Raw genomic sequence first — 26,013 nt, 5'->3', positions numbered from 1 at the left:
TCTGTAACAGCTGTCTGCTTTCTACTAGGTATTTCTTGATGATTGGACATCATGCCCCTATCACAGTTTGCTTATATAATTAATATCACATATGCTAGTCTGAATTGCATGCAAATTATATACAGGGTGGGGCAAAAGGAGGTTTACAGTTGTGAGTCTGCAAAAAAAAGTTTATTCTTGCCATATTATTTATTAATTATTGCATTATCTCCCATACAAACAACCATGTTTAAGTGTTTAAGTATTGCTCTGTTTCCAACCATAACTTGTGAGCTTCTAAAAAGCACTAACCTTGACATTCAGTTTTTCTTCACAGTTATATCTACAATAGTGCTCTAGGAATGTAGAGCATTCTACATCTAAGCACAAAGCCAGTGCTTAAAATCTGTCCTCATTGAAATTAAACTGAGATGGAATTTGAGCAAGGCTTCGGGGTATTAATAACATATTAAGAGATCCATGTTCAAGTCCAGTCTATCTGAAATTCTTTGGAATTACTGCAAGGCTTTAGACTTATGGTCCAAGGAAATATAGCAAGATTAAAAAATCAATAATCTATAATAAAACACATATTATTTTCCCCCCCATGAAAGTTACAATTAGATAAGTTATTACTCAATGCTTAATTTATTTATCTGAAATCCCCTCCCCCCCCAATTTTTTGTTGTAGCTGTTATTGTTTTTATATTTTGGTGAAGGTTTTGCTTTTTACCTTGATAATTTTTTTTCCTGAGTTGAAGTGAAGTGAGGCAAAGGTGTACTACATTTGGAATAGTTATTTAGCTAGTTGAGAGGTCTAAGAAAGACCTTAATGCTGATAATGGTAATTCATGCAAGAATGTTCTAAATACTTTTGCTGTTTTGAACCATTTCAACCTTTCAAATATATGAGTTTTTAAAAACTTTCATTCTGGGATTTTAATGTATAACGTTAACACAGCATTGTACTTTTATAACAATTTTTTTTCCAATTTATATTGACAATCCAAACCTGAAGATAACTTACAGTCAAATAGGTCATAATAACAGTAAATATTAAACACATTTAACACAACCTTACTTTGAAGGGACATGTCATAAGCAAGTAACTTGGCATGTTTAAATATCAACATGTCTTTGATGGCATTAACCAGAAACCATGGCAGCATTTCTTACCTGTGCTCATCTTTACTTTTTATTGCTTTAGAATCACAAATTTTTTAACATACATTAATTTCATCATTTCATTAACGACTTTGCAGTAAATTCTGATTAAAAATCCTATATAATAAAAGCCTAATAGGCTAAGTGTCCAGTCATCCAGTCATCTGCTCAACCAACAAGTAATATGCTAATATGTTAAGGCTGCTCAACCACTCGCTATGATGTGCACTGACCACCAGGGGGCAGATGCCCTGACTGGTAGGTTAGCTTGCTGCTGGGGTCCGGCCAATCAGAATTGAGTGAGACAGTCTGGACATACCCTGGAGCCCTTCCACGGTCCCTCCTTGGCTGGCCAACCTCCTGTGTCCTTTCCCAGCCCCAATCATGCACTGGTGGGATTCCTGGATCTGGCCTGCAATCAGGACCCCTCTGGGGATGTCACAGAGCCAGGATCGGCCCTATTCTGTGGGCCAGTCTGAGGGAACCCAGTGATGCACGAATTTGTGCATTGGGCCTTTAGCATTACTGATATGGACAGAGGGAGAGTTGCTGCCAGAGAAAATGGAGGAGAAGTGAGAGGTAGGAAAAGCAAGGCATACATTGTTCTGGGGAATCCTAATGTACTGGATTTACTAGTCAAATTGATAATGAACAAAAGTAAAACTACAGCTATTATAATAACAACTGGAAACAATGGACTGACATGGTTTTATTTTCCCAGAAACCTAAATTAAATAGTTAACCAGGCAAACTTAATCACTGCACAGGTCCACGTCAGTGCTGTCAAACACGTGGGAGAACCTCACATTCCACAATGAACTTTCATAGACAGTATCGCCCATTCAACTCTCTTTTAACCGTATTTCTCAGTGTCAAGAGCAAAATGTGAGCAGCAGGGGTAAACATGTCCCCTCTACTGCATTTTCATTTGGCATGTTTATCATCAGATAAACACAGGCTGCTGTGAAATAAATAATTTTTATATTTCTTCACAAACTATCCTGGGAGGAGAGATAATTTTCTGAAGCTAAAAACTCAGCCTTTATTCTGTCAGGCAAAGTAATTATGGAAGAAAAACAAATCCACATTGTCTAATTAGGTCATTAAAAAGCATAAATGCGTCATGGAAGCTTTTCTCCTTGCCTAAGACATCAAGTAAGACAATGAAAACAGTCTGGTAATATAGAAAGGTTTAGAATTTGTTTCTTTTCAAAATAACAGGTCCTTTCATCTTTCTATTTCCCTACGACAAAGACAGTTAATTTACAGACAAAATCTGTAATTAGTTCAGGGTTTAGTCTGATTATATTTCAAAATATTTAACCAAACACAGGAAGATAGAGAAAAGAAGAAATACATAGAAAAATTATCAAAGGAAGTGAATAAAATCAAGAGAGTGAGCTGCTGATCAAAATGTGTTTGGCAGAGACAAGATGCGTATAAACTCTGCATTCATAAAAACACAGCTGATCTGGGATGCCAGAAAGCTCTGAGGAGGAATACACTGGCCTCTGCTTTTGGGATTTGAAACCAGACTTTAATTACAGCTAACTTAAGCAAAAACAAATGGCATGATTATTTTGTCTCTTCCTCTTTCTACTTATTCTTATTTACTTATTTATTTTTTGAGTTTTAGAAATCTCATGGCTCAAAGTGTAAAGAAATAAAATGCAAAAAAGAAACAGAAAAAGAAAATACCCTACCTGTGATCCTCTTGGCCCTCGCTTGTGGTCCCATTCTGAATGCCCCATGAGCTGTAAGATAATAAAATAATTACCGTAAATTAAATGATACTTATTTTACATGACAAACATTTTTACTATTTCTTAAAAGAATAGGCTTTTGAAATGTATGTTTTAATAGTAATGAATTAAATAGTCATCATGAATAAATGAACATACACAAAGTAATAAACTTCTGGTTTAATAGGTAATATTTCAACTGTTAGTAGTTTTGAAGGTATTTTAGTATCACTGTGTGACAAAAAGAGTGTGCTAATCGATAGCTTTACAGCTCATTGTAAGGAACACTCTGAACAGACATTAAACCATGTTAAGCTTTTCTTACATACTAGAGGCCCGGTGCATGAAATCGTGCTAGAGTCCAGTACACTCACTACTCATGAATATTCCTGCCACTAATAATCTAGCTCACTAATAAGGTAGACTATACATCATGTTTATATACATTATTATCTCCAAAAACCACATAACTTCAGTAGATGTAATAACAAAAAAACTATTCACAAAGCAACAAGAAATAATATACCTTATAACATTTCTTAAAAATGTTTGATAAGCACTTACAAAAAAATGAAGTAATCTGAATTCTATAAAAATTTCAAATGTTCAGTTCTATCTAAAGAAATTTGCAAGTTTAACTCAATTTCAACCAAAATTGTACTTTTCAAGAAAATAAAGAAAAAAGATAAACCTAATTTTATCTAAGAGAAAAAACTCTTTTTTTTTTTTTAAATTGTACTTTTCAAGAAAAAAAAAACACACACAACTTAATTTTATCTGAGAGAAAAAACTTATGGGAATCAGAAAAATATTAGAAAATATAAAAATATCATAGAGGTCATTATAATATAATATAATATAATATAATATAATATAATATAATATTTTACTGAATTATGGGATAATGATTTAAGACTCAAAATATAAATGAATGAGATGTATTCATCTCCTTATTTTTTAAATGAACTCAAGTAGCAAAATATATGAAAAAGAAAACTAAAAAATCAATGGGTATTTGATGAGTTATTCAACAAATGAAATAATAATAATAATAATATATTGTTTGGACTGAACCTTATAAAATATAAACAAATATAAATTCTAGACAGATAAAAATATTTACATTTTAAAAAGATGAAACTATCAGTATAAAATCCAGGCACATAATACCTTAGAATGTAGAAAAATTTTCTAACTTATTAAAAAAAACACACACACACAAAGGATCAATAGATCCACTATATAAAAATCTTCAAATGTTATCACAAATTGATGAAAGATCTGCAGTAAATGAATAATATATTTCAGTATATTAAGAGTTTAGTATTTTAAAAATTCAAATAAACATAATCCTAGTGGATAACTGGAGAATTTACAGATAGGGACAATTTATAGGATAAATATCAACAGTCATGCTAAAAATGTAATTTTACTGGAAGTGAAAAAACTACATATAAATATAGACTCATTTGCACCATCATTTACTACAAGATAAATTTGTTAATTAACAAACCAGGATTTATAAAATAAACCTCCTAAAATTTACTCTCTAATTCTGACTTTTACCTTTGAAGCATAAAACAGTAAAATTGGCCAAAATTTATCTATCAGAGATAATTATTTTCCCAGAATTATACAAGAGACAAATGGGAGAGATTTAGGGTAAAGGGATTATATCCTACTAGTGGCCTGGTGCAGGAAATTTGTGCATGGGGTTGGGGGGGAGGGGGAGGTTCCTTCGGCCCAGCCTGCACCTTCTCCAATTGGGGACCCTTTGGGTGATATCCAACTGCTGGTTTAGGCCCAATCCCTCTTATATTCTGGGACCACTAGCTCCTAACTGCTCACCTGTCTGCCTGCCTGATCAACCCTAACTGCCTCTGCCTGCCTCCTGCCTGATCACCCCCAACTGTCCTCCCCTGCCAGCTTGATCTCACCCAGTCTCTGTCTCTCTTTGTTTTTCTTAGCAGTCCTCCAGGCCTCCCTGACTCCCTGTCGCCCTCTTCCTCCTTTTAGGCTGGGAGGGGTTGGGGCCAGTAGGGGCCACTTCACCCTCTGTCTACCCTCCCTTCCATCCAGGCCTCTTCAGGCCCAGTCTGCTTGTTTTACTCTGAGAGAGGCTCTGAGATCTGAGATGGAGCTGGGAAGGAGAGAAAGAAAGGGAGAAATGGCTGTGAGCTAGTGGGTGCTGTGTGTGTCTGTGCGTGTGTGCGGTTGTGAGTGAGTGTGAATACCGGTCCTGCTTCCCCTGTCCCTGTATATGCTGCCACAATTCCCCACCCACAGAGCCTGGTGTACACACAGCCTGGCATCAGGGGGAGCCTCAGGTTGTTGTGGATGTGACGGACCCAGAGTTTTTATATATTAGGAGTACTAGAGGCCAGGTGCACGAAATTTGTGCAAGAATAGGCCTTCCTTCCCCTGAGCTGCATGGATTTTGTGCACATTGAGAGCAAATTAATAAGAAGGTGGACTTGGCAAGACAGGTTAGACATGCCCTGTAGCCAACCTCCTGCAGTCCCTCCCTGGCTGGCTACACCTGGGGCAGTGCCCTGGCTCAAAAGGCATCTGTGGAGTGAGTTGGGTCCCTCCAGCAGGTGGGGACCCTCAGCCTGGTGGAATGACAGGGCCCATGAGGAATCAGGCTCCTTCCTCTCTGGTTCCGGGGTGCGTCACCCAAGAACTGCTGCTGCCAAGTCACCGCAGCTCAGCAGCTCCTGTGTTGAGAGTCTGCCCCCTGGTGGTCATTGTGTATCATACCTACAAGTGGGTTGGATGGTCAGATGGTGACTTAGCCTTTTATACATGTAGATATTTTAATATCATTATTATATTATTAGAGGCCCAATGCACGAAATTCATGCAAGAGTAGGCCTTCCTTCCTCTAGCTGCTGGCACCAGCTTCCCTCTGGCACCTGGGACCTGGGCTTTAAGGGATAAATATCAACAGGCTTCTCTCTGAGACCCGGGCTTCCCTTTGGCCACCAGCAGGCACCCAGGACCCGGGATTCCCTTGCAGCCCCGGCTTCCTTGGGAAGGTTGCCTGGAAGGATGTCAGGTCTAATTAGCATATTATGTTTTTATTATTATAGATATTTTCATGATCTGAGTTGACTAAGCATGTGGTAATATTTTTAAATGTATATTATTACGACTTTCTTCAAAGTAATGCCAAGTTACAAAAATCTGTATGCAAAGTAAAATATAATCTAAGAAGGAATGAACTCTGAAGTGATAAATGAGATACTGGAATGCTCCTATTCAACAGAAATCAATAGGGTATTTTTCCCTTTGCACTTGAAGAAATCACACAAGGGCTTTAACAGTTAAACTCTATTATAAATTAAAATAATTGAAGCCAAAAATCAGCATTAATTATTCCAGTTGGTGTATATGGTTTGTTATGTTATTTTTCTGTAATATGTTTTTTAAATGCAAAGAAAAAGAGATGGTGCAGCGGGCTGGATAGGATGTCAGGGTCCTCATACCTCTCCATACCTGGCACAGGTGGGATGCCGGTGGAGAGTGGGGAAGTGAGGATTCGCTTCATATTAGCGTATGAATATTTATCCTATTTGCATACGGAATTTATTTTGCTGCATAAGAACACTGTTCTCAGAGCATGAACCAAAGACTAAAATAGGCAGACTGTTTTCAGTATTCCCTAAAAAAATATAAACTAACACAAAATAATATTAAATGTAAAGATATATATATATATACTTTTGATTAAATGAAGAAAATGCTGAAGATGGTAAATTCTCTGTTATGTATATTTTGTCCCAATAAAAAAATGTAAATGCAAACAAAAGCTGTACCAGAAAAGAAAACCCTCCCAGTGTGGTTCAACTGCCTGACTTATTGAATCTGATAGCTCATTTAAATTAAAATGAAGCTTTTGGGAAATGGTACATATATCTGTTAAAGCGGAACCACAGGGCTAGTGTTTTAGGAGGTACAGAGACTCTTCTCTATCCCCATTCCCTGGACTAATGATTAAGGCAAATGAAAATAATTGGTCAGTTCTAATAAGCAGTAAAGAGGAGAGCTTACACAATGAAGTCAATGAATTTCAGAATTCAGCGCAAACTGATGTTGATGTTATATCAATGAGAAAGTCAAAACATCCTGTGAATCAAGCAGGTAGGATTAGTATTAAATTGCAGATGACCAAAGTAGCCATCTGACATTACCATTGGATTAGATAAAAGACATAAATGGGTCATGGACAATGAGGAACAGAAGTTGAAATTGGGGAATTATTCTTTCCTTTTTGCAATTGAACTCATCTGGGCTAAGCCTTCAAGATCAACGAGTAGCAGCATGATATCCAGACAATTCTGGGAAAAGAGACAACCTTTATTAACATGACATGATACTGTTTTAGGAGGATAAATAGTTATGATTTTAAGATTAGTTATAGAAAGGTGCTAGAGATGTAAAAACAGGGGAGGGTACTGACACAGAGACTGGAAAAATTATTTAAAAAGAGAAAACGGAAATATATTCTGGTTGATAAAAAGTATATGGCTGCTTAGTTCAGAAAGAAAAAAAAGTTTGTCTCTCACCATCTATAAAAGATACTCTCAAAGCTATTTGACTATGATTAATCCTCTGAGTAATGACATTTTAATAAGCATCTTACCAGAAGGGTTGGGGTATATAGGTCACCAAGGTTATGCCTATATATGGCAAACAAAAATTTTTCTGTCTGAGGAAGAAATTCTCTAGGGGGAAAAACACAGAAAAATACAATAAACAAAAACCAACAAATCAAAACCCACTATCTTTCCTCATCTCCCATTAATATCAGGATAGGCAAAAGGAAGACCCTTATAATTATTCCAAGGAAACAAGTATACTTCCTTGAAAAGAAATGTAATCTGTCATATAAAGCATTTTGAAAATCCTAACTTCCTTGACACTGTCATTTTTATCCTTATGGAATAAATTCTTCTTTCCCTCACTTTTATTTTTAATAATAAATTTCTACATCATAGCCTTCGGCTAACAGTATGTTACACAGTACTGAGTGCCAAGGAAAACAAAACTGCTGCCAGACGCAAAATTTAAAAAGTTCACAAGAGAAGCAAAGGAGAAGGCAGCCTGGAAACAAAACGGTTCCATCCAAGCAGAGATATTTTTAATAATAGCATGAGAAACGGAGATAATTGAAAGTATGTTTCTGTAGGTAAAATATTTTCCTTCCTTGTTTTCCCTCTGCTATTTTCTCCTAATTTTTTTTTGTTTGCATATATTATTTAAAAATGTTTCTTTAGGGGCATCTTAGAAGAAAAAAATTACCCTTGCTATCATCGAAGAGATGAAAGCTGCAAGAGAACTAGGATTATTAAAAAAGGATTCTTTGCATGCACTTAAAAAAGCAAACAGTTTCAGATATGAGAAGGGGTAATGATGTAAGTGACATTCACCACTCTTGTTCTCCCATTATTCTCAGGAAAATGACTCTCCTATTGCACTTGTGGAAAATTACTGAAACACCTATTTGAAAATGTATAAAAATACACATAAAGATATAAAATCTCTCACACAACTCCCTCTTTTTATTTCATCCTATAATCACTAAACAAACATTTATTGTATGACTACTATGTTCAAGAAACTGTTCTAGGAACAACCTACGCATATCAGTGAACAAACTAAGAGCCATCTCTGTTCTGCTGGCTCGTATAATCCTAGTGGAGGGAGATTAAACATAAAGAAACAAAAAGAATATACCAAGTGATGATAAAACTGTAAAGAAGCTTGAAGTAGGGCAATGGTGGGTAAGGGCTAGGAACAGAACTAATTTATATAAGTACTAGAGTCTTGGTGAATGAAATTTGTGTACTTAGTGCGGGGAGGGGGGGAGGTTTCCTCAGCCCGGCCTGCGCAGTCCAGGAGCCCTCAGGGGATGTCTGACTGACGTCTTAGGGAGCGGTCCTAAGCCAGCAGTAGGACATCCTTAGTGATGCCACGGAGGCGGGAGTTTCCAGCCACCACCACTGTGCTGGCCAGCTGTGAGGTTAGCTTCTGGCTGAGCAGCGTTCCCCCTGTGGGAGCGCACTGACCACCAGGGGGCAGCTCCTGCTGAACATTTTCACCTTGGTGGTCAGTGCACATCATAGCAACCAGTCGTTCTGCTGTTCGGTCGATTTGCATATTAGCCTTTTATTATATAGGATATTAGGGCAGTCGTTTCCGAAAGAGTGGTATTTTAGCAGGATATTGTATAAAACGAGAGTGCCAGACACACAGATATCTGGAGAACAGATAGGCCAGGCCGAGCAAACAGAAGATGCAAAGACTGTGTGATGGGAGTAGGAATGGTACTATTTTTAAGCCAAAATTTTAAAAAGGGTTGGGTCTTTTTGGCCATACGTATATTATTACATATTTTTCATTTATTCCCTTTCACTGGTATAAAATGGTCCAAAAGTGAATCATTAGCTTCACTAATTAAAAATTACCAAGTACAGCAGAAACTGGTGTGGCTCAGTGGATAGAGTGTCAACCTGTGGACTGAAGGGTCCCGGGTTCGATTCCAGTCAAGGGCATGTACCTTGGTTGTGGGCACATCCCCAGTAGGGGGTGTGCAGGAGGCAGCTGATCGATGTTTCTCTCTCATCGATGTTCCTAGCTCTCTGTCTCTTGCCCTTCCTCTCTGTAAAAAAATCAATAAAATACATTTTTAAAAAATTACAAAATACACTTTCTAGAGATAAACTAATAGACCAGGGATTCTCCCTTCCTCAAACTCTTGCTCAATTTCATTCAAAGCAACAAGAATTGGGGGAGCATGGACCGCACTCCTTATATTAGTCATAGTTCACAGCACACTTTCACTGGCCCTTTAGATGTGTTTTGTTTTCAAAGTCGTAAAATGCATCAGAGCAGAGGCTAACTTTTAACACCACTCACTATGCTATGCATGGAACTTTCAATTTGATAAGCAAATTACAGCTCCTTTGCCCCTGGCAGGCTCTCTCTGGATTCTTCCCTTGGCATACTTTTTTTTTTTTTTTTTTCATGTATTTACTATGTATGTTTTCTCTTTCCAGAATTCCATGTGGAAAGATGGGTTTGGAGTGCTCACTTCCCTGCCCACAGGGCTTACTGAACGGCAGTGCTCTGGCCTGGGAAGATCTGTGATTGACAGTTTGGGCCAGTTTAGCTCCTGTCTAGTCCTTGCAAGGGAATAGTTCTTAATCCTTGGTGTATTTTTCCTTTTTCCTCTTGCTATGTATGGGGCAAGAAGCCCAAACTGCATTGCACTCTGCACAGACTCGACACTGGATGCCTGCATCAGGCTTGGGCCTTAGGCCAAAGGTGTTAACAGAATCCCCGAGGCTCTCACACATTGTCATCCAACCCTCCTGGGTTCTATACTGTGTTTGGCATTTGGCGCCTAATACAAATGGCACTGAAAAAGACTGAACCTCCTTTAAAATGAAATTTACAAATTGGGAGACTCCATCAGCTTCCTTTGGGAAAAGCAGATCATTAGCAGCCTCAGTTCTCAGCTACAGCCCATCTTCACCCCTGACCCTTCATCATGTCATCCCAAACCCCAAATCCACCCCACTCTACAGGGCATCATATGATGGGGATGTTACTGAAAATTTCATAAGAAAACAGCACGTGGTTACATTACACCGAATAGCATGAAAAGCCACAGAAATATTCATCATCGATCTCCGAGGATATTACAAAAGCTTTTTGTTGTTTTGTTTTTTGATGTTTTTGTTTGTGTTTTTTTCTTTTTTTCTTTCTTTTTTTTTTTTTGGCAGCCATCACCCCCTCTGTCCTTTCCTCTTGGGGTGGGGCAAGGAAGTCTTTCAGCTTACTGATCCCAGCCTTTAATGCCTTCATAATCTTTCCCAGAATACAAATATGCTTTTATCATTCTCAGAAAAGTTTAACTTTCTTCCATTATCCTCATCTTGATTCTTCAGACACATTGGCAGGAAAAAAAAGAATTCTTTAGAATAGACTCTCCTGAGCAAGCATGGAGAGCCTGAAAACAGCAAAGCACTGAAACACTGGATTTAAAGGGTATGTTTTCCTTTCCATCCATTAGGCAGAGAATAAATCCCTGATACTGACGCTTCAGGTTCCAACCTAGCAGCCAGTAAAAAATTTTATAAATATTAGGGAATGAGAAAACTTCAAATAAGAGAGAAATCCAAATAGGCTGGCGTTTGAAAGCCCAGCCTGTCTAGTGCAAGTTCTGCTTCTATTTCAGATAATGATGTTCCCACATTCCGGTTTAGAATGTTTCCATAATTCTATTTCTGTCCCTGTTATCATAATTGCAATCATTACCCTAAACCTATATATGGCCGCTGATGCTACAAAGCTTCCATTATTTTTACTTAAAATATCTTGACTATCTTGATTACATAGAATTTTTGTACTTTTATTGGTACTGCTGATAATGCGATCACATCAGCCTTGTGTTGAACTTTATAGAGAAATGGTAATAGATTCAAATAAGCTGGTGAAACTCTGCATAATATAATTACTCCTGGGATGGTCCCACATATTAACATTGCTGACATTTGGGCGAGTCCTAAAGCAAAGGAACTTAGTTCAACCAAATATTTCCAAAAGCACTTGATCATAAAACACTTTGTTTCAAAAGAGATGAATGGTTTTCCATGGAACACATTTTGAGAAACATTTTTTGTACAGTTCTCTAAATGCTTTTCTTACCCATTATTTTCTTTCTAAATCAGACACATGATCCTGATTTTATGGATATGAAATTGAATTAAAAGAGATGAAACTGTGTAACAGAACAAGCCAGTACTTAAACATGGATTATGCTAAATGAAATAGGCCAGTTAGAGACATACAAGTACCATATGATTTCACTCATATGTGGAATTTAATAAATAAAATAAACTGATGAACAAAATAGAAACAGAATCATAGATACAGAGAACAGACTGACAGCTGTCAGAGGAGAAAGGAAGTTGGGCAAAAAAGGTGAAGGAATTAAGCAAAAAAAACAACAACAACTCCAAAATACCAAAAATAAATAAATAAATAAATAAATAAATAAATAAAGACACATTCAACAGTATGGTGATTGCCAAAGAAAAAGGGGGTTAGGGGGAGGGTAAAGAGGGTAAAGGGGGAATAAATGGTGGTAGAAAGCAACTTGACTTTGGGTGGTGAGCACATGATACAGTATGCAAATGTTGTGTTATAGAGTACATGTGCAACCTATATGGTTTTATTAACCAATGTCACCCCAATAAACTGAATAAAAAATTAGGTCAGCTGGCTGCAAATTATATATTTTTTTTCCCTACTGTACTTAAGAAAAGTATAATTCACATGACATCTTTGGTAACTTTTATTAAGTTAGAAGGGGAGAACCCCATTCTTTGACCATGCCAATACACAATTTACAAATTCTTATCAAATTTATAAGGAATACAAAACCATGCATCATTATTCAGAGTAACATGTAACACACGTCATGACCATAAAGTCTACTGAGTCTTTGGAGTCATATTCAGATTTATTTTCTGAATAACAATTGGAAAATCCAAATTTTAACATTACTAGGTAACCCTGATAAAGAGAGGCATGCAAAAATGAGAAATCTTCCAGAGGCATAAAAAGTAGGAAAAGACAAAGTCATAAATAACAAAAGTTTGAAAAGATCATCTGAGGGAAAAGCAATGTAAGAATCTGTTCAACATGGAAAAGACCTGCATATTCAGGTATGTCATCTATTGGAAACAAAAGCAAATTACAAAGCAATCAATAGGTTTGAAAAAATAAGCAAACAAACTAAACTACAAAAAAAAAAAAAAAAGATAGAAAGAAAAGAAACCACCCACAAAATCCATGTAAATGTTTCTAAAATGACCACAATAAAAATGGATAATTATATGATCCTATATAATAAAAGGCTAATATGCAAATTGAGCAGCAGAACTACTGCTTGCTATGATGCGCTCTGACCACCAGGGAGCAAACGCTCAATGCAGGAACTGCCTCCTGGTGGTCAGTGCGCTCCCACATAGGGAAGCACCACTCAGCCGGAAGCCAGGCTCACAGCTGGCAAGCACAGTGGTGATGGAAGGAACCTCTCCCACCTGTGCAGCAGTACTAAGGATGACCACCAGTGGTCGGATATCTTCCGAGGGCTCCTGGACTGCAAGAGGGTCCAGGCTGGGATGAGGGACCCCACCGAGTGCACAGATTTTGTGCACTGGGACACTAGTATATAATCAACTAATTACTCAGCCATAAAAAAAGTGAAATATTGCTATTTGCAACAACATGGATGGATCTCGGGGGCATTATGCTCAGTGAAATGAGTAACTTGAAAAGAGACAAAAACCATATTATTTCACTTATATGTGGAATATAAAACAAAAAAATAACAAAAAAACTAACAAAACAAACTCATAGATACAGACAACAGAAAGGTAATTACTAAAGTGGAAGGGGGGTGCGAGGAGGGCAAAGTGGATAAAGGGGGTCAAATATAGTATGGTAATGGATGGAAACTATACTATTTATTTTATTTATTTATTTATTTTTTTTTTTTGAAACTAGACTTTAAAGCTTTTTTATTGGGGTAAAATTGGTTAATAATATTATATAAATTTCTTGAAATTTATATAATTTATAAAATTGAAATTTATACACTCTCACAATAGAGTATAGATATCAAATTATAATGTAAACTTGAAATTTATATAATATTATTACTAACCAGTGTTACCCCAATAAAAAAAGCTTTTAAGTTTTGAGCAGCAAAACAAAATGCAGTTTTCTTGTGATATATTAAACAAAGAGTTATGGCTTTAATTTATTCCCTCTATCAACTTTATTTCAGGTGAAATTCAAATCTCTGAGCAGCACTGAATGTTTCTATACATGTGTATTTCACGGTATCTCATGTATTATTTCAGCCAATTTGGGTAACTGAATAAAAGCCAATAAAAAGTAAAGGTCTCATTTACTATTTCTATATCTTTACCTTTTGTTTTAGAGTGGATCATGCTAATATTTCTGTTTCCCTATATATTCAGTTTCCTTTTAAGAAATGCCACAGGGAAGAACTCATTTAAGGCTATTTTCCCTAAGAAATTATTAAAGCTCAGTCAAAGTCACCAAGGCAACTTCATGGGACTATCTATAAAATTGATATTTCCTTAGAAGAAAAATTGGAAATCACAGGGAAAATAATGAAATCCAGAAATACCCTCAGCTGTGGCAAAGACTGTAATTCAACAAGATGGATGAGGTCTTGCATTTGGAAAGTTTTGAGTTTTTCTTTATCAAACATTCTCATATCTTGTATATGGTGTAAACAACATACAATTTCTTAAACTGTAGCATTATAATTAATAATGTGTGCTGAAAATAAGAAAATTACTTTGATTCTCAAATAGTATACATTTACAGACTTATAAAAATATTACCACTATTTGTAAGTTGTTACATAGAGCAACAAAATGAACTAAATCAGAAGAAACTTCTCTACTTAAATCATCTTTTATTTTTTTAAGACAAAGTCTTAGAAACCAATACTGTTCCTTTTTAAATTAAATCTCAATAATTCATGTGACTTAAGTAGAATCATCTTAAGTCTAATAAATGACATAAAATACTGATTTCATTTTTATACAATTTTCTCTTAATGTGAAGGTTACATTTTTCTAAAAAATGTCTTTTGTACTATTTTTAGTCTTATTTTATTCAAGGCTTAGCCACATTTTTTCAACAGTTGAAATTCACTTTAATATTGCATTTTCTTAAACTCAATATATCCAATACATTATCATTTCAACAGATAATATTTTTTAAAAGGATAAATGAGATATTTTACATTGTGACTTTCATACTTTGAAATCTGATGTAGGTATAACTTTATACTTATCTTGATTAGGATAATAAACTTGAATTGGAAATAATTGCTCTGTAGATAAATTTCAAAAACTTAGGGTTGAAAAGTAGATTGATATACTCAAATAATGTCAAACATATTTAAACGTTTTCCAATAACAGAATCAAATGTTAGGTTGTTTTTTTTAAGAACCAAAAGAAAAAAATGCTTTCTGTAAAATTTTAAAGTCTTATTTTATTCAATGCTTATCCACGTTTATCATCAATGCCAAAATCTTCAGCAACATGACAAGCTTCCATGCTACTTTCCCCTCCATAAACAATTCCACTTGGGGGAGGAGTGAAAAAAAGGACAAACTGACTAAAGTGGCAGAGAACAATATGTGCCACAACCCCATTGGGTGTCTTCTTTCCTCTGAACTTGGTGTTGCCAAGCTTACTTTACTTCCACTTTTTTTAACTAGTGAGTTCTAGTAAAACTTGTGCATTTTGTCCTCAGCTTCTTAAACGTTTCTGGGAATGATTTATGATAAGGCCTGGAGGTGTTCTCTTAGCTCAAGGTTAAGATAAAGTATATCTATGCCCCCAAATTCGATGCAGCCTCTCCATTCTCCTTCATGGCTTCAGAATCCATTTAATAAATTGAAAGTGATTTTATGAGTTTGTTTGTACTACAACTAGTGGAGTTCTTGGAAATTTATTTCCTTTACAGACATATTACGTGGGACTCTAAGGGTGAAGGAATATAAATTAGAATATGATATGATGTGGCAAGGAAAAAAAAAGTGGGAAAAACAGGGAAGCTTATAGCACGCCCTGAAATTCTTCGTATTTTATTAACTGAGGTAGGTGGAATTGCAGGTGTAAAAGCATTACCATGTTCTTCTCTGCCTTTGTTCTTGCCCTCAAGCACTGAGCTGAGGGACTTATTTACTTGGTTCTTTTCTTTTTTTAAAGCAACTACTATGTACCAGAGCCTCTATTAAAGGCAAAACAAAAAGAACGTAAGTGAATTTGGAAAAAAGAAACACAAGAAAATAGACAAATAGCTGCTTAACAGTGGCTATTAGAAAACATCATTTTGGGTTATAGAAGAGGAAGTTTGATTGATATATCAACTTAACACTGACCTTGTCAATTTGAATCAATAATATACAGCGCATGGGACTCTTGCTTATTTGATTATGTGTCTAAATTGCAAATTCTCTGGATTTTTTCTTAAAGGAAGCATACAATTAAATGTTGTTGTTTTTTTTTCTTACTTCTAACCATTACTTGAAATATTAAGTATTTCACTATGAGTGTTAGGGTGATTTTCTTGTTAGCCCTCATTTCTTCTTTTTCCTTTTTTTTTTTTTTTTTGAAAGAGGAATGACTGTTCTTATGCTGTGTCTGGCTCCAGGGTATGTACAAAATGCCCTAGATAGTATCCTTAGAAGACAGCCAATTCAATTCTTAAGAATCAATAAATTACACAATGTCTAGTCTCAACTTGAAAAGCATAGCCAAACTGGACTGCCCAGCTTGAGTTTATAATGATTTCCCTATTTCAAGTTATTACTATTATAAACTTAAAGAATATTTATTTTGTGCAAGTTCCCTATATTCAAAAAGTTCATTAACCCTACACCCCTTTAAAATAATCCAGTTTATAATTTATTACACAAAGATACTTTTAACCTCAAAAGACAAAGTCAGTCAGAAGTGGTTCTTACTATGCTATATATTCCATTCGTAAGTCAATGTAAGAGATGTTTTAAAAATTGTTTAAAATTTGAATCCATTTAATTGGAAGGTCTCTGTTTTTCAGCCTCCTTCTTCCTTGCTGGTTTAACAATCCAGGTCTTGTTGTGCAAGTTACTATACATGTTATATTTATTGAGTCTTTTTATAACATTGTGGATTCCAGACTAAAATTTCTTGAAATCAAATTCCAATTTCACAGTTACTAGACCCATGAACCTGGTTAAATTTCTTTATCATTTATAGGTTCAATTTCCTCGTTTGTAAAATGTAATAGTAATAATATTAGCTCCTTCATATAATTTTTATGAAGATGATCATTATAAAACCATTCAATAGCCTCTCATTTGTTTTACAATTAAATTTGAACTCACTGAAATAACCTACAAGGCTTAGATATTACTTATCCTGCCTGGAATAAATTTCCCCATTTCTTAATGCTATTAGCTCACTCTCATCATTCGGGTTTCATTTCAAATAACATCTTAGAACAATCATCCATCCATCCATTTGATCAACTAACCATCAAATGTAAACAAATACATACTGAGCACCTAACTGGGCTGGGCTTGGTACTAGGTACTAAGTACTGGGGTAAGGGAGTAAACAAGAGGCCAGCCTTACCTTTATCTTCCCCCATTACTCTTCAGCATGACTGCCTGTTTCCTGCATTTATTGCAATCTAAAATGATTCTGTTTATTTTGGTACTGTTCATTGCCTGTTTCCCATTCTAGAAAATGCGCTTTAGAACAGCAGAAACCTTGTTGGTCTGATTTGCTATGTGCACTGTGCCTGACACCAATTAAGGGAATCAATAAATATTTGTTTAAAGAATGACTGACTGATTTATTCAGAAGAAAATTAAATAAGGGGACTCAACTAGTTAGGACTTAGATAATGTGGAGTTGATTCAAATTATAATGAATAAAATGGATATGATTTTCATTTTTAAATTCTTGTGGCACCTCTTTTTTTTAAGGATTTACTGTACTTATGCTAAAGGGATTGTTTTTTAAGCAGGATATCAGGATATAATTTCGTGTGTGTGTGTGTGTGTGTGTGTGTGTGTGTGTGTGTGTGTATATATATATAGTTAATCTTCATCTAAGAATATTTTCCCCATTGATGTTTTAGAGAGTAGAAGGAAGGGACAAAGAGAGTATGAGAGAGAGAGAGAGAAACATCGATGTGAGAGAGACACATTGATTGGTTGCCTCCCATATGTGCCTCAACCAGGGCTGGGGAATAGATTGGTGCAGCCACTATGGAAAATACAATAGTATGGTGGGTTTTCTAAAAAAAAATTTTTAAATGTAACTGCATTATGACCCAGCAATTTCTCTTCTGGGCATACACCCAAAGGAACCCAAAACACTAGTTTGAAAGAATATATGCACCCTTATGTTCATTGCAGCATTATTTACAATAGCCAAGCTATGGAAACGACTCAAGAGCCCACCAATAGACAATTGGATTAAAAAGCTACCGGTATGTATTTACAATAGAATATTACTCAGCCATAAAAACGAACTTCATCTTACCATTCGCAACAGCACTGGTGAACTTAGAGTGTGTTATGCTAATTGAATTAAGTCAGAGAAAAATAACATTTCACTTACATATGGAAACTAAAGAACAAGATAAATGAACAACAACAACAACAAAAAAAAATGCAAGTCTTACAGACACAGCAAACAGACTGATGATTGCCAGAAGAGTTGGGGATTGGGGACTTGGGTAAAAATCTGAAAGGATTAATAAGTACAAATTGGTAATTACAAAATAATCACGGGATGTGAAGCACAGCACAGGAAGTATTGTAAAAAATATGGTAATAACTAAGTATGGTGCCTGATGGTTACGGAAAGTATCGGGGGGATCACTATGCAAAGTGAAACACCTGAAACTAATAAGAAAGAAAGTTAAATATAAACTGCAATTGAAGAACTAAATGTTTTGAAAAGAGTAGAAGACTCAGACATACATAAAAAAGTCTCAGTAAAAAGAAATAAACCTACTTAAAAAGGGATTAACTACCCTGGTTTTTGTCCTTTGTTTTTCTGCCTTCCTCTCTTTCTGCCTGGAAGAGGTACAGAATTCTGGAGATGAATTATCTCTGCCTCAACATCCTGAAGACACAGAAGTTTAATCATTGAGTTCTAGTTGAGCAGACACATACAAATGCAAAACAACTCTCTCTCCTGTCCTCTCCCTGTTCTCTCCCCCTCTGAGCATCAATAAAGACAGGAAAACAAATATATAACAGTAAAGGCCTTGGAAATGGATGAGAAACAGATCCACATACATTAACTGATCTGGATTCCCTTCAAGACAAAATCGTAACATTCTAACTATATTGGTAATATGTAAAGAAACACTTTTTTTCATTAGGTTGCTTTTCATTATGTATATGCTCCATTTATCCAATTCAAACTCATGAATTAAACAAACATGGTAAAACTATATCACACAGCTGAAACCGGTTTGGCTCAGTGGTAGAGTGTCAGTCTGCGGACTGAAAGGTCCCAGGTTCAATTCCAGTCAAAGGCATGTACATTGGTTGCGGGCACATCCCCAGTGGGGGGGGTGCAAGAGGCAGCTGGTCGATGTTTCTCTCTCATCGACGTTTCTAGCTCTCTATCCCTCTCTCCTCCTCTCTGTAAAAAATCAATAAAATATTTTTAAAAATAAATAAAATAAAAATAAATCATTAAAAAAAGAGAGAAAACAGTGGCATAGCTTAAGTAATAGATAATAGCATAATTATAGTATGTTTGGAACTTTCTTCAGTGCAGCATGGGACACTTAATATGTTGTTTTAGGCGGATTCAGGTAACTTTCCATAAAGAAGAAACTAATACACAGAAACTTGACATCAATGTGGCTGTTCAACTCAAATGTTTGTCTCTCATGTCAGTATTGCTAACGTTTTCACTGAATGCCAGTCATTGACCTGTCATATCTAACCACATCAATGTTGTCAATCTTAATTTGTAAACTCAAGAGATAAGAAACTTTGTCTAACTTATTTTACACACAAAACAGCCCTGTTAGACTCCAAATAAATGCTGCTGATGTAGTAATTTTAACTAATTACTAAAATACAATTTAAAAAATTTTCAAGTATCTACATAGTATACACATGAACTACTCTGTCTTAAATAAGAATGTGACAATTGCCTAGTATCCTATCTTCATATTTGTTACCACTTTTTTTTTTCTATTTGTCCTTTCTGTCCTATAAATCTATCATTTCCTTTTTATCTCTTTATATATAGGTTTAAAGATGACATTGCATGTGTAATTATTTTCTATTCAGAGAATATGTTAGTAAACAAATTGATTAAAAATAAAATTCTTTAAAGTTTTCAATGCATTTGCTTTATAAATTGATTGCTATTTGTATTTCAATGGCATATGTTGGTACTTAAAGTTATAAGTCTATCCACCTCGCAACCTCAGGCTGTAGATGAATCAGACTTGGGTATGGGATGCAAAATATTTTTTTTAAAAAGCTCTTATTTCATAGTCCTTAAAATTTAATTAAAAATAGAAGCCAAAGACATAGAATAAATAATTTAAAGATTATTAAGAATTTTCCTTTAAAATGAATCTGGTAATGGTCACTCTTATTGTTCAATTAACTTCTTAGTTATTTTAGAAAGTATGACTCTTGTCCAAATATTAACAATTTCCCAATGTCTTAATTGACAATAATTCCCTAATGCAGCTATACTTCACAAAGTTCAGATAAATTGCTATAGTGCAATTTTTTTCTCCAATGGAACAAATTTCACACTAAGGTTTACATCTAGGCTCCGCTATTTAAGTGAGTTTCAGAAATTTATTTCACTTCTCTGCACTTCAGTTTCTAAGTGAAATTGCAGTAATTATTCATCTTAACCCTCTCATAGGAATTTTATAATAAAACAAATGAGAGAACAAACGTAAAAGTGCTTTCTTACTGATGTAATGGTTGTGATTAGAAGAAACATAAGGAGAGAAGCCATTTTTAAACTATTGACTATGCAATTTGTAAATTTAGTATGAGGTTCAGCATCAAAAATGGAGAATTTTCTTAAATTTATGATTACATCTCTTCACAGAAAATAAACATTATTGTGTCTATAATGATGGAATAAGAAAATAACTGTTCATAATGTACTGCGAACTTTCCTACAAAAATACATATAGAAAATGTTTTCATAGAAATTCAGTGTTTTGACACAAAAGGCACTGGTTTTTCTGAGGTTACTGGAACAAATACTGGAGCAGTTTTGTTTTGGAATGTCAAAATAAATAGAAACCAATCCAATAGGAATTAAGGAGAGAGTTGCGTGGGTATCAGAAATATGTTCTGATAAGGAAAATCCTGTTGGCCTACTTCTGGGTGACATTTCAAAGGATCAGTCCACTGGATTATGATAAGGAAGAGTGATTTTTTTTTTTCTTTTGGCTGAACTCTGAACCAGACAACAATAAATCTCTTTTCATTCTCAGGATCCCAATTCTGATTTGCTATAAAGTTTTCATTAAATCAAGTCAGAACTTCTGCTACATGGAGGTGTTTAAAAACATGGTTATTTTCTTTAAAATGAACAGAGTGTAGTTCTAATTAATGCACCCAAATGAGAAGGCTTGGGGGAGGATTTGATTGATTGATGTTCCATTTTTTTAATTTGTTGAGCTTAGTGAGGCATGTCCGCTTCTCTTTTTAATTTACTAATTATTTTTAACTTTAAAAGAAAGGGAGAATTATTTAAATGGTATTTTTCTACAATACCAATTCTTTATAAAGAATATTTTAAGTCATTAATATTCATTTGTAGACTCATATGCAATCCTTGAAAAATTATATTAATATTTAATCTACTGTTGGGTACTCACATTAGATGTATCTCATAAAATGTATACTCTGCCTCTTATTTCCAGTTTCTGGAGAAGGGTGTACCAATGAAATACAGTTAAGTCCAGTTTACCCATTTAAAGACCATCCTTCTAAATGAGGTCACATTCTGAGGTACTGAGGATTGGATGTCAATATATCTTTTCTTGGGGGGTTGGGGAAGGGAGAGATATAATTCAACACATAAAATATAGGTCTTGCCGAAACCGGTTTGGCTCAATGGATAGAGCTTCGGCTTGGGGACTGAGAGGTCCCGGGTTCGATTCCGGTCAAGGGCATATACCTTGGTTGCGGGCATATCCCCAGTGGGGGGTGTGCAAGAGGCAGCTGATCGATGACTCTCTCTCATCGACGTTTCTAGCTCTCTCTCTCTCTCCCTTCCTCTCTGTACAAAATCAATAAAAATATATTTAAAAAATATATATAGGTCTTAATTTTCTCAAATATAAAATTGGGCATATAGACTACCTAATAGGGCTCACCATGACTTATGAACAAAATAAAAATATACTTGAAGTGGTATTGGTAGCACCTGGCAAAGAAAAGAACCTGACCCAAGCTGTGCTGTCTCTTCCTCTTTCTAGGGAAACCTGAGTAGACCAGTTGTGCTCAGTGATTGGCCACATGATTCCTCTGACAGATTAGCTTTAGAGATTTACGACTCCTGGATCAGACATATCTCCAAGACCTTTCCAGCCATGACTTTTATGCCTCTGAAACAGTTTTCAGACCCGCATTCTGATTTCATAAATGAAATCAACAAAATGTGACAAGCATGTGTCTTGACCAAGAGTTTTTTTTACCAATATTTTTTTATAAGAAAACCTACGTGATCAGAAAAAAAAAAAGATTATTCCCATAACTCAGAGCACTTCCAATATTATTCTTATTAAGTCTTTTTCTAATGTTCTTCAATTTTTAGCAATAAGTTATTACTAAGTTATTATAGGTGCAATAAGGTCTAGGAAGGTAATGGCCATGTCAAAGATTTTGAACATTATAAATATCATCAAGAATACAAAGAACCAATAATAAAAGGAACTGGATAATCCCAGTAGTAGAAGCAGCTTTCATTTATTTACCTTAACTAGCCACTAGATTCAGCTTGTCTGTTGCTGTGTCTGTAATTCAAAGTGTCATTATTCCTCCCAGTTGCTACCATCAGAAAAATTCACTACGTATTACTAAACACTAATGTGTTAGTGCAGCTCCCCAAATGTGACCATCCTATATAATAAAAGCCTAATATGCAAACCAACCAAATGGTGGGATGACCAATTGCTATGACGTGCAATGACCACCAGGGGCAGATGCTCAATGCAGGAGCTGCCCCCAGCCCGCAGGCCCCAGGCCAGCCAATGCAAATGCCTGCAGAGGGGAGGGACCCTTGATAGCCTTGCTGGTCACCCACAGATCAGTCCTGATGGCAGCCAAGCCTATGGGCCCTACTAATGTTCTTCATAATGTTAGTAGCTGCAGTTTGAGAAGGGAATGAAATGAAAGCAGGGTTGCAATGAAAGACTGGGAAATACCAAATCAGATATAAATTAATGCGACAACTTCCTCAGGTGCAAATTATTCCCAACCTAAATGTCCAGCAGTTGAGAGTTACTATTCACAATTAAAAAGAATGACAATGACAACCAAAAAAGGACCCATCAAAATTGCCTGGGCATTCCAAAGCCTCTGCACCCTTGGATCATCATTTTTTAATCCTCCTCAGAAAGAACTGGTTCATTCTCACACATTCCCTCACTTTCCATCAGAGTCTGGCCACAGAGAATGGAGCACTCCCAGCTGGGCAGGCAGAGCCTGAGAAAGTTTTGTGGGTTTCCCTTTTTTTTTTTTTTTTTTTTTAAAGTTATACAGACACACATAAAATGTCCGCTTCGACATTTTAGCCACCTCAACCCTTGAAATGATGGGGCTTAAACAGTAAAATAACAATATGAGGGGGGCGGGGGGAGTCTTGCCCCTGGCATCAGGTATTATAAACATCAAGGAGTGCCAGTGTAAACCTTTATTCAAGAGACTGGGTTCTTTGTCAGGCAAGGCCTTTCTTCCAAAACATCCTTGCTGCCATATGTCTGCACTCGGCCAGCTGCAGATCTAATAAAAAAGTTCTTATTCATGTTGTATAATGTTTTACAGGTTTGCCACGGGGGTCACTTGCTGCGAGCTCTTTACGTCAGAGTCAAAACTCTTAACAAACAGAAAGTGGGAAGATGCCAAGAAATGTAGGTTGGGAGGAGGGAGGATGGGGAGGAAAGAAAGGAAACAGCGCATCAGGCTCATGGCCTTTCTGTTTATCTTGCACTCATTTAATGCCACAAGCGATCTTATTATTATTAGGGAAGCAAAAAGAGGGGAAAGGGGGCAACTATTCGGCTGTACAAACACTACGATCAAATATAGTAAGTCTAGAAATGTTTAGCTAAGTCCTGACTCACTCAGAAAGGAGAGGTACATTAATCTTTTCAGATGCTTGATAGCCGGCTATTGAATTATGCTTCTGCTCTTGTTTTCTTCGTGTTAAAAAACACTAAGAAAACAATGTCTCCCCGTGATTCTAAAACATGAAGCTCTTACTAGGTCCATACTTTATGTGACTGAGGGGCTTGGATAGATCACCAGTTACACACACAATATTATCAATATAAACTCATAATGATAGAAAATGAGATACAAGTCAAATAAATAAGACCAGTTATGACTGGCACTAAATGTTTTCTAAAATAAATGGATGATAGCTTTTACTGAATCTTCACTACCCCACCTCCCACATGCCTTGTTATGAACTGATCAAAGTGTATTTGTAGATTACTCATGAAATGCGGATCTCTGTGACCAGGTGCTTAGAGGTTTATAAGGCACATTGTACATGCTTGTATTACCATTTTTTCCTCCATGCTGACTTACTTTAATTGCAGCACTGTATTTCTTTAGCTAATTTGACAGGAAAGTATATTTTCAAGTTAATTTTTAGATTCTGGATACAGTTTAAAAACTTAATCACATGTAAATGAGGTGTTTTTTTTCCCCCCAAAAGATACAATGCAATCTCAATAAAAAGGAAGGATTGCTGGGTTGTTAAAATACACATTTAAAAACCAATAAGTAGGTGCCAACAAAGTTATTGACTAGAAGTCAACTTGAGAATGATAAATATCATTAGGAAGAAAAATAATTTTGTTGTGGAAAAATAGCACTAACTAAATAGAAGATACGACATTTTTATTTAGGTGCCCCATCCAATGGGCAAAGGAGGTAAAGGTATGGAGCCATCATCAAGTGTGATGTTCATGTTACAGTAGAGATTTTAGACTGATCTTTGCATGAGTTGAGAGGAGGAAAAAGGTGGCATCTGAATTTCCAAATAACTTACAGGTAAATTTTATATTACTGTTCAAAGCTTCATCAATTTCAAAATAAAATCCTAGAACAGGGGGATATTTTATTTTACTCAGAAATCTTATTATTATTTAATCCTTATATATATTCAGAGAAAGAGCAAAAATCTCCAAGTGGGAAAAATTTTTTTGGCTCTCAATACTGATAAGACAGCAATTTTTAGTAACTCATTTTCTTGTTTTGCAATCTTCTTACTTTGGTAACTCTCTCCCCTTGTCTGTCTTTCAATCACTGATTCTCTCATACTCTTAGAAGTAGTCTTTAGTAAACTCAGCAGAGGGCTTAAAACTCCCCAAACACATAGTAATACTTTGCAAAGTCTGTCAAATTTTAATATTACCCTTCACTGAATTCAAATGCACTCATGCAGCACTGATATTACATATTAGCAAAAATCCTGTTAAGACTAAATCTTATATGCCTAGTGACTAGTGTTAAATTTTGAAATAATAACCAACTTTGAAGAGTCTGCTTAAAATAATTTCCACTTTGTTTCAATGGAAGCACCTTAGATATTCTAAAAACACACAGTGATAAAGTGAAAACACACAGGTGATAGCAAAAAGGCTCAAGATAAAATAGGATATTTACACTCAGAACAATTCAAAAAAGGAATAATCATGTTATTATTTTTTAAAGCAACGTTTAGTCCTTCAAATTCCATCTGGTAGGCCACATCAGAGTCTCAAATGTAAAATTCAACATAATGATGACAATAAAAACAATGAACACTTAAGTAATGATTGCTATATAACATGCTATACAGGTGAACTCATTTAGTCTTCACAAGTACCCTGTGAGGTTGGCATATTATCCTTCCCTTTATACAGATAAGGAAACTGAGGTAGAGTGAGGTTGAGGTTACTAACTTGCTCAATGGTCCAGAGGCTCTCTGTAGCTCCATTTTCCTAACCCACCAGATGGCACTACATAGGGGTTACCTCTGAGGACAAGGAAGGGGGTAAGATAGATTAGGAATCCACACTGGTCTTACCAGATTCTAGAGTCTCTGCCTTCAAAATACATCGCAATTCTAACCACACCTCAACTCACTGAAATCTCTGATCTAGTTACTGCAAAGCCTGACCCCCAGACATCCTGACAGTTGCTTCCTCACATCATCCAAGTGCTCCAACAGCTCCTCAAAGAGGCCTCCCCTGACCACACCAGTGCACCCTTTCCCGCTCTAC

General features: G+C 35.8%; 1 protein-coding gene across 1 annotated transcript in view; it reads right to left on the bottom strand.

The window, feature by feature from the left end:
• Nucleotides 1–26,013, bottom strand: part of PDE3A (phosphodiesterase 3A) — a 243,246-nt gene that overhangs the window by 91,477 nt on the left and 125,756 nt on the right. Inside the window, exon 2 of the mRNA XM_036455561.2 lies at nt 2,847–2,897. Coding sequence (XP_036311454.1) covers nt 2,847–2,897 — 51 coding nt within the window. The remainder of the gene's footprint in view (nt 1–2,846; nt 2,898–26,013) is intronic.

This window comes from Pipistrellus kuhlii, unplaced genomic scaffold (assembly GCF_014108245.1).
Source record: "Pipistrellus kuhlii isolate mPipKuh1 unplaced genomic scaffold, mPipKuh1.p scaffold_m20_p_3, whole genome shotgun sequence".
NCBI classification, from domain to species: Eukaryota; Metazoa; Chordata; class Mammalia; order Chiroptera; family Vespertilionidae; genus Pipistrellus; species Pipistrellus kuhlii.
The sequence above is the reverse complement of the archived record's forward strand: the minus strand, read 5'-3'. Positions and strand labels throughout refer to the sequence as shown.